Source organism: Crocodylus porosus, unplaced genomic scaffold (assembly GCF_001723895.1).
Source record: "Crocodylus porosus isolate Cpor-Errol unplaced genomic scaffold, CroPor_comp1, whole genome shotgun sequence".
Classification (NCBI taxonomy): domain Eukaryota; kingdom Metazoa; phylum Chordata; order Crocodylia; family Crocodylidae; genus Crocodylus; species Crocodylus porosus.
The window spans coordinates 51,518,626-51,528,388 of NW_017728931.1; the positions used below are offsets into that span (position 1 = coordinate 51,518,626).

The 9,763-nt window shown below is 47.5% G+C and overlaps 1 protein-coding gene across 1 annotated transcript; it reads right to left on the reverse strand.

Annotated features, from left to right (window-relative positions):
* Positions 1-1,695: 1,695 nt before the first annotated feature.
* ANKRD54 (ankyrin repeat domain 54) lies at positions 1,696-9,763 on the reverse strand (the record flags this gene model as incomplete). The annotated part of the gene is made up of 8 exons (XM_019543903.1): positions 1,696-3,371; positions 5,100-5,207; positions 6,416-6,540; positions 6,657-6,704; positions 7,102-7,173; positions 7,365-7,463; positions 7,896-7,943; positions 9,673-9,763. Coding segments are annotated over 8 exons (666 nt in total), but the record flags the coding sequence as incomplete, so codon positions are not given.

A 9,763-nucleotide genomic window follows, 5' to 3' on the forward strand; every position in this document is an offset into this window, starting at 1 on the left:
TTGGCCAGTTTTGCCAAGAGGTGATCATGGGATACCAGATTGAAGGCTTTTTTGAAGGCAAGATATATGACGTCAATCTCCTCTCCCTTGTCCAGGTGATAGGTCACCTGGTCATAAAAGGAGATAAGATTGGTCAAGCAAGACCTGCCTGCAACAGACCCGCGCTGGCTATCCCCTAGGAAGTTGGCGTCCGCCAGTCTGTTGAAAATAGCCTCTTTAATAATCTTTTCTAAGACTTTCCCTGGGTTAGAGGTCAGGCTGATGGGCCTGTAGTTAGCCAGATCCACTTTCCTCCCTTTCTTGAAGACAGGCACCACATTGGCCTTCTTCCAGTCTTCAGACATTTCACCAGAGCACCAGGAGCTCTCGAAGATATGTGCCAGGGCTGGGCTATGATGCTTGCCAGCTCCTTGAGTAACCTGGGGTGTAAACCATCAGGGCCGGCTGACTTGAAGGTGTCCAGCCTCTCAAGGTGTTCCTTCATGAGGTCGGCATTGATTGAGGGCAGGGAATCTACAGTTTAACTGTAGATGTGTGTCATAGTCATAGACTGTCGAGTGAACCAGATTGGTCAGAAGGCATATATATTTCTATATACATATATACCAAAATATTGCTCAAAAGTATGTTTGTGGAGTACAGCAAGGTTCTTTGAGTAGATGTGGTATCTTTTATTAGACCAACTGAGTAGTTGGGAACAAGTTCTTAACAAGCTTTCGGGCACAGTCACCCTTCTTCAGGCAAAGGAAGTTTCTGCTGTTCTGAGACTCCAAGAAAAGTCTTGTGGAATACCTTGGAGTACTTGTGCTAAAACTTGCAGCAGTTTCAGAAAAAGGTAACATGCATCAATTCTGGATGAACTAAGTGTATGGGTTCTATATGCAAATTGTTACAGCCATATCTAATTTCAAGGTTACTGTTTTCAAATTTGCTCCTTGCTTCTATGTGTTCTGCAAGATAGAAGATGGAGAAAGGACTGATAGGGGAAGCAGAGAGCAAAGGAGCTAACTTACCCCTCAAATTTTTCCCCTGCTGTAACAATGGGAGGGGGACAAATTGAAGGCAGATCTCCAATAATTAGATTCTACACCTGGAAAATATTTATAAATTTTCCATATATAAAATCTAATTATTGAGGGGGGGTTGTATAATTAGAGTTGTCTTCTATTTGAGTAAATATGGTAATTCTGCAGCTGCTTTTGATCTCTTAGTTTGTGCTTTTTATATTTTATCAGTATAAAATATATCATTACCTTGTTTGTGAGATGCTCTTCTTCCCCTGAATCCACTCAGGATTTAGTCAGTAAAATCTCTCATAGCACATTCTCTTCTTTCGCACTTGGCAAACTACAATGACCGTCAAACCCTTTTCCCCCTCAGCTGTACTCCAAATGAGCTCTCTAAAGCAGTACTGCCTGACCAGCCTTGCTCTTACTTATGCAAAAGATCATATAATTTTCGTAAACTGTAAATATAATGATTCCTTTGTACTGGGATTTAGTCTGTTGGAGGCCACTTCAGACTACAAATGGATCAGTGTTTAAGCTCAAGATAACTCAACAGTTAGCCTAACTTCAGCTCTAACTTTGAGAGAAGCAATTACTGAGTCCAGTTCCAGCCTCCAGGCACAGGAGATACATAAAAGAGGCATAAATGTAAATGCTGAGAAGAAAGAACCGGCCGAGGACACCAAGAAAAAGGTGGCAATATTTTATTGAAATTCAAAATGTGTAAGTTCAGATTGTCTCCTACCCCCTTTCTCTGTATCCAGCATGTTGGAACAGTCTTTATATTCACAGTGACAACTCCAGCAAAATCAGAATGCAGTCAGTCCAACCTCCCCCTGCCCAGAGGACTAACCATCCTATGAAGCAGCATGTGTCATTGTGAAATCCAGACACAAGATAGATGGGTATAGTCAGTCTCATCTCAGACAAGGGATGCATCTGGTATTAAAAAGCCTGTGACCTGATTGTCCTCAGTATCTAAAAAGAATATTCTTGGAATGTTCACGATTTGGAGACTGTACTAACTGCTCCTAAGAATCCATAGGCTAATTGGGATCTTTCTGGGTCTTAAGGGTCATGAATGGGCAGAAGAAAGAAAACACCATTATGAGACAGTTCCCTGCGCCCTTTACAAGAGAGGTGTCAAACTCAACCAGAGTGCTGAGCTTGTTCAAGATTCCTCCCCCTCTCTGAGACTATCTTGACTGTCTCTCATAGAAAAGGAGAATGTTGCTTCTGTTTCAGATCCAGGATTTAGTGATACAAAGGCAGTAGCAACAACATAAACTGGCTCCCATTCTAGTTCAACAATGTGGCTCAGGTCAGCCAGGCTGCAAAGTAAAACAATGGTTTTCCATGGCCCATTTGGTATGTGACCTTTTGGCTGGGAATGCCAGGGGAAAAATCAAGTCACAATGGTGGAATGTGGGTATGTGTCGGCCTCAAACCGTATCACCCAAAGGACCCAAGCTTAGGATCATGCAGCCATCATCTAGGAACTTTTCCTATCTCTTTTTAACAAGGGTTTCATTAAAATATCTGTGCACAAACCTTTAAATGATTACTTGAATCTGAAGTCAGACCTGAAGCTGTAACCTAGTGATGAAAAGCTTTGTGTCCCACTCTGACAGCAGACCTTTTGGGGGAATTTGGGATGAAGTCTCTGACTCTCCTGGTTCCACTAAGTGATGCTCAGTGAGTTCTGGCAAAATTCTCATCTCCTGAAGAGGTCAGCTTAAAGGACATGCAGCAAGTGGTAGTGATGTGATGCAATACAGAGCCTCTCATCATTTGAACATGTCACCTAAATCCATGCATGGCACCACTGTGACAATGTTGAAATGTGCCTGATAGTAGGTCTGTACATGAAAGCCTGTGTACATGCTCGTTACTGCATAACAGCACCTAACTGGGGTTGATGACAACATGGGAGACTCTTGTGACTGTCAACCATGCTGGATACAGGAGGCTTTCAGGAATACATTCTACTGAGGCCAGCCCATGCAGTAAACCATCCATTTGAGAGGAGGACCACAAGGAAAAAGGGTCTTTTGTTTTAAACAAGTCAGCAGCTGCTGCATTCAGTTGTCCTCCTGGCCCCTCATAACAGTGGCAGAGGTTGCACCCAAGACAACAATCTGAGAGCTGAGTGCCTTGTGGGGTGCAGGTCCAGCACAACAGGATATCTGGCAGTGGCAGCAACATTTGACAATGAGCCAAGAGCCAAGCTGCAGCTGCCCTTCTCCCCTGGACTCTTCCTTTCAGCCAGGGGAATGGTCTGGAAGCCTGTTACCTCTTCTCCATATTCTGCATCTGCAGGCTGAGTGAGGTGAAGCTAGCCAGGAGGTCCGTGACCTCGTCCACCTGCCAGAGAAACAATACAGATGTTACTGTGAGGTGAGCAGGGGAAGGAAAAGAGGGACTTTGATTCTCCAGCAACAGCCAGCCATGAAGTGCCAGCAGAGTAACTGCAAGGGAAGCAGTATTATAGCAATGCCAACACCAAAACCATAGAACCTGTATTAGGTCAAAACCATGCTGTTCCTTGGCTTTTGTGAGGAGGTTTCCATATCCTGTCTAATTCTTCCCTATCTAATTTTAAGCTGCTCAGGTGAAGGGAGCCTCTACCAGCTTCCTGAAGAAATTAGTAGACATCAGTGTCCAAGGTCACTTCAACAATCCATATAGTGGCGATGTACATTTTGCTGGTGCCAGGACTTTGTCCCATACCCTGTACTGTCTGGAAGAGCACTTTAAAAACATGCCTTTCTAGAGCTACATAGATTCTGCAGCATAAACACTGCACGCTTCCTCCCATCAGCCCCACAGCAACATGCTTCTTCCTAGCCTTGAATGGAGGAGCGGGGAAATTCTCTTCTCATTTGATCTTTGACCTTGCTGCCAAAACTGCTGTTAAGAGTATCCATGCCAGTGCTGCTTTCTGGATATGAATGTGCATGTGCCAGAAATCACACAGGCTTCCCTCCCCTCACACATGTCTGCTATCATAGGATCTGGCAGCCATTATAGTTGGGACCTGATATAGGCCAGCAGCCCAGAGGAAGAAGTGCCCGCACCTCATTCCCCAGGCTTGAATATTACCCTAAGAAAGCTGTTCCTTTGCTCTTGGATGTAGGTGTGGTGGGCAACAAAGTAGGAGAGTCAATCTGCCTGCCTTTAGGCCAGGAGCAGGCAAAGTATGGCTTACGGGCTGCATTTGGCCCACAAAACCATTCTCTCCAGCCTGCAGGGCCGCTAAAAAAAATTCAGTAAATTAATATTTATTTGCTCCTAGCTGCCTGCCAAAGATGGCAGGACCTAGGGGCAGTAAGACCCAGGGGGAGCCAGCGGGACCAAGCAGCCCAGCCCCACCCCCAGCCCTTTCCCTGTCTTCCTTCCCATGCACTGCTCCAGCACCACACAGCTCCTGGCTACAGGCCTGGACTGCAGAAGCACAGGGCCGCACCGGTACCGTACGTGTGTGTGTGTGTGTGTGACACATGGGGGGAGTGACATGCACACCCTACCATACACATGCACCCACACCTCCCCTCACACTGCCATACACACAGATCTCTACATCCACATCCCTTCATGCAGCCCCCCACAAACCCCATACCCACCCACACCACATATCCACACCCACACTCGCATGCTCCCACACCCACCCCAACACCTCACATACCCCCACAAACTTATACCCACCTCCCCACAATATATGAGAGTGAGACTTCATTTTAAGTTACTATATATAATTACCTCTATGCACATTATACAAATACATGTAAACCCGGACAAAAATGTTTTTGAAATCAATTAATGAATGTTGTAGATGTTTGCTTTTTAGACTATCTTTTGGTATTTTTCTGGTTCTGAGATGGCAAAATCCCTTGCTGAAAGGAGTACTTCCTGGGGCAAGGGGAGGGACTTCTGGTGGCAAAGGTGAGGGGTTAGGAGATGGGATTTACAGTCACAAGATGGTGGCCGGGGGCAGGGCACCTATCAAGGGGCAGGGTTACCCATGTGGTCCTTGACAGCCCTCCGCCTGAAATAATTGCCCACCCCTGCTTTAAGCCCAGTGGGCCAACTCACCTGCTCCTTAGTGCTGGTCATCTGTAACTTGGAGCAGAGGTCATCCAGCTGCTCTCGCTGCTCATGGCGCCCCAAACGCTCTAGGTACTCCCGCAACATTTGGATGATCTGAAACAAGCAGCTGGGGTGAGATGCAGAAGCAGCATGACTGCAATAGGGCTGGACTCTCATATTATGAAATCAGAGCAGCAACCACACCAGGACAGAGGGGGCTATTAGCAGAACCGCTTTGAGCACTGTGACAGTTCAGAAGCAAGTAGCAAAGCTCCCACCAGGAGAGCACCTCTTTCCAAAATGGCTAGACAGGGCTATTTGTAGCAGCACAGGCTAGCGTACTGTCAGAAGTTAGACCACAACTTGATTACACACAGATCATACTCAGAACAGAATTCATTGATCTACTACCCCACACATAGCTGTTAGAATGGAGCAGCCATACAGGGTCACCTTGGGAAGCAGTCAATATGGCAGTGCTGTGGCAAATACAGAGCAATTCTTAACTGTGCACTAGTCCTTCACTGACTGATTGTGTCAGAAACATCCAAGGACAGAGTCCTCTCTCCTGTCTGTCAGCCAGACAGTTTGAGCACTAAGACCTGGAACAGTTTCATGTTCAGTGCAGTTAAGCCAACACCACTGGAGAGACCGTGCAAAAACTCAGTGGAAGCATTTAAGGAAAGAAAGGGTGCAGAGGAGCTGTCAAAGTGAGGAAGGAGGAAGGTCAGGGACCACATCAGAGCAGAGCTCCTAAGGCAGGAACGAGCAGCTCAGACTTCACTGAGGGCCACTTGCTGAGTATGCATTCCAGTAGAGGGCTGTCACAGTGGGATCTACTCTGCTCACACAGGAGCCCTTATCTTTACAAGCACGAAACTGAACTGTACATACATATGCATATACAAATTAGCAAATGGCTACATAGCATGGATGCAGGACTCGCTGTTTTGCTTTCCACATCCTCTTAATAAAATTTGGGGGGGGGCAGCCTGTGGGCTATGGTGTGCACCCTAACATAAGACTATTAAACCTGTTACTAAACATTACCCCTATTACAGGGATGCAGTGGCAGCCTAGCTAAGGCACCTTGCTACAGTTCTAGAGTTGTGTTCAACTATTGTGCTGGATGTGATGCTAGCCACTTCACTCCCTCATGTGCCATTGCCTAGAGAAACTGGTATGCCTTAGCCATAGTAGCCTGATGCACGGTAAGGCTCAGGGTGAACCTTTGAGATCTTTTCCCTAGGGGGTGTAGGGCAGAATGTCAGTGCTTGGAACACAGACACCCTGGAGAAGCAGGCAGCAGGAATGGTTCTTACCTGTTTCACTTCAAGGCGCACAGCCTCTAGACTCTGAGAGAGCCCTTCCTGCAGGATGTTCAGCTTGGATTTGGCTAGGTGCAGAGGTGTCCTCCCAGCTCGGTCTAGGGCATCTACTCTGGCCCCTGAAAGATGCAAAGAGTGAGGGAGAGAGGGAGGTTTGTTTTAAAGAGGCAGCATCCTCAGGGAGCATCACAGAGAAGGTGGTAACTTTTTATAATTTGCGAAGAGGAAGTGTTACCTCCGCGGAGCAGTGTGGTGATGACAGGAACATGATTTGTGCAGGCAGCTGGGGAGGAAAAACAAGACACACAACTCAGTGAAAGGGATTCTGCTCTAGTCCAGAGCCTGCTGGGCACAGACACTCAACATCTGACGGGGCTCTTTGTAGTTGCACACAGGAGCACTTCCATTTGAAGTCTGCCCAAAAATCTACTTCCATCTGGATAGTTTCTTCTTCATCGGAGCCAGCAGGAAGGAGGTGATACACTTCCCTTGCCTGGGACTCTGAAGATTTCAGTTAAAAACAACAGAGCAAATAGGATCTAAAGAGCATCCCTCCCAAGTCTTCAAGAACAGGCACTGGTTGCCAGAATACGGAGGAGTAGAAAGGGAAATGGGTGAGATTTCTTTACCTTTGTTTACAAAAGTTACAGGAGACGCCATTTCAAGTTCCAGACACTTACCCAAGTGTAATGGAGTATTCCCCAGCCCATCTCTCTGATTTGGGTCTGCCCCATGGTCCAGAAGCAACTGCACTAGAAACAATGAAACGGACCAACTTCAGTCTCTTCCCTTTGCCCCTTAAGTCTGTGATGATCTTAAGTAGAATGTATCGTGCCATGGTTTGCAACAGAAATCCTGATTCTAAATCAATGCAGAACTGAATCGGATTCCTCTGCTCTTCCTCCCTGAGGATGCTAGATCATGAACACCTCTTTCTACTCACCAATGCGGTCATTGCCATTGCAGGAGGCAAAGTGTAGGGCTGTACGGCCTTTGTCATCTGCAGCGCAGGGGTCAACCCCATCCTCCAAGAGTTGCTGCACTGACATCACCGAGAGAGAGAGAGATGAGACGAGAGCGTAAACAGAGTGAGGGCCTGACTGGTGCAGCAGCTATGACATGTTTGGACAGAGATGGGAATGAGGGAAAGAGATATCTGAGGAAAGGTTTCCCTTGTTCCTCTCTACAACAAGCTGTCTCATACATGATTACCCCTTGAGGTTCTACCATTAGCAAGTTGTTATCAATCATTTCACTGGTGTGAGGCAGCACAGAACACTGCAAGATTCAACACACAGAGATATCAGCATGGAACACTGGTTTTACAGCTGTGACATAGGAAAAGCAGACATCACTCTAGACCAGTCCCGCTATGTGCAAACCCTATTTCCTACTCCTTTTCCTGAAGATGCCCAGTGCAAACCTGCCCTTCCAGAGCAAAGTTTGGAAGTAAGCCCACCTGGTGAAGTCTCACCTGTGTCTAGGTCATTAGCATTGGCAGATTCTCTCAGCCTTTTCAGAGCTGCAAAAATGAGAAAGAGGTTAATGGAAACTGAACAGGGAACAGGAATGGTTTCCTTGTCAGATGCTTCTGCTTAGCTCAAGAATAAGTTAAGGAACTCAATCAAACACAGGGGCTTGACTCCTCCAGGAGAAAGGGATATTTGAGCAAGCTACTGAAAAAAAAGGAGATGTAATGTTTTTCTTTTAGAGCTGCTCATAAGCCTTTCCTTTGGGGGAGAACTCCCAGAAGAAGTTCCCTTCAGGATCAACTTTAAATGCAAAATTAACTCAAATGAATGCCTTTTCCCAACTCCGCCGCACAGCTAATCTTAGACACCACTATCTCCTCCCTGCTCCACCTCTGGAAGGCAGAGGTAGTCTGACAAAAATATTTTTGTTGGCATGCAAGGCTACAGAAACCTTCCACCCAGACTCTGAGACGGTGCTGAAACGTCTGACCTTGGATGTGTTTTTTCTCCCACGACTCTTTGCCTGAATTGACTCAGTGGTGCATTTTCCTATCCCCTCTTTTCCTTTCCTAAGCACCTGACAGATTATTTCCTTACTTGTTAGTTGAATCTCTTACATTCTTTTCAATTCTTGACACAAGTGTCAGAAAGGGATTGGAAGGGATTGCACTGGTCTGGCTGACAGCACCTGAGAGGTTATGGTTTTCCTTGGGGGACGCCATGTTCTGCACTTGGAATCTACCTCTTATTCTCTTAAAAATGTGCCTCTCACCTTTAACTGCTGCACAGGGACGGGGCAGATTGGAGGTGGGGGGAATGCTGCACTCACACCCCGCTTTGATGCCTGTTCCACCTGAAGTCAAAAACCAATTGCTGGCAGTGGCAGGAGCATTTCTAATCAGGCGGTGCTGAGGGAGACACTTGACTTTGTGGATGCTTATCTACGTCATCCCTTCTAAACTGTCCATTCCACAGGCCTTGATGACCCTGTTCTTTTTAATGGTCTGGATGCCTACGGACAACTGCACAAGCCAGTTTGATTAATTGTGCCATTCACGCTGGAACCTACTGACAAGTCCACCCACCCAGCGAACCTTTGTTCTGTAATTCTGCTGCTCGTTTGCTGCTACGGGTCACCCAGCTCCAATTTCTCAGCCCGGCAGACTGTTTTTGCTTTAATCTAACATCACTGGAATGAGTTTAAAACAATCTCAAACTGAGCAAGGGAGCCCTCAGCCCTGACAGATTAGTAAAGCTTCTAGTGTCTTTTTAACTGGAGAAAAACCAGTGTTGTTTGCATGTGATGGCACCTCACCCTCCATACCCCCCCTTTTCAAAACCTGAATCCAGCCCAGGAGCACAGGGGCCCTCAGCCCGGCGCACTCCTCTGTCAAGTGGAGTTAAGAGCACTCTGGAGCCCACTGACAACCACAGGAGCCGGCACAACTCACACGGCATTCACTCTGGAGCCTGCCAATAACCAGGCAGGTGGGCACGAGTGGCAATGCTCACTCTGGTACTGGAGACAACCACACGGGCCAGCACGACTAGTGCAGCGTTGACGCTGAAACCTGCTTACAAGTGCATGAGCTTGCGCGAGCACCATGGCATGCACAAAACCTACTAGCAACCACACAAGCTAGCGGGGCTGGCATAGTTCACTCTGGAACCTACTGACCCTCGCCCCATTCCCCCGGGCAGCTGCACGGCTGGCATGGCGCTCACTCTGGAGCCTACCAGCAACGCGGCCGCACAGCCCCCCGCCCGGCCGGCCCTCACCGTGGAACTCTTTGCCCGTGGGCCCCAGCTTGCAGTGCAGGCGCGCGGTGCGGCGCAGGCGGCGCGCAGGGATCTTGCCGGCCGGCGAGTC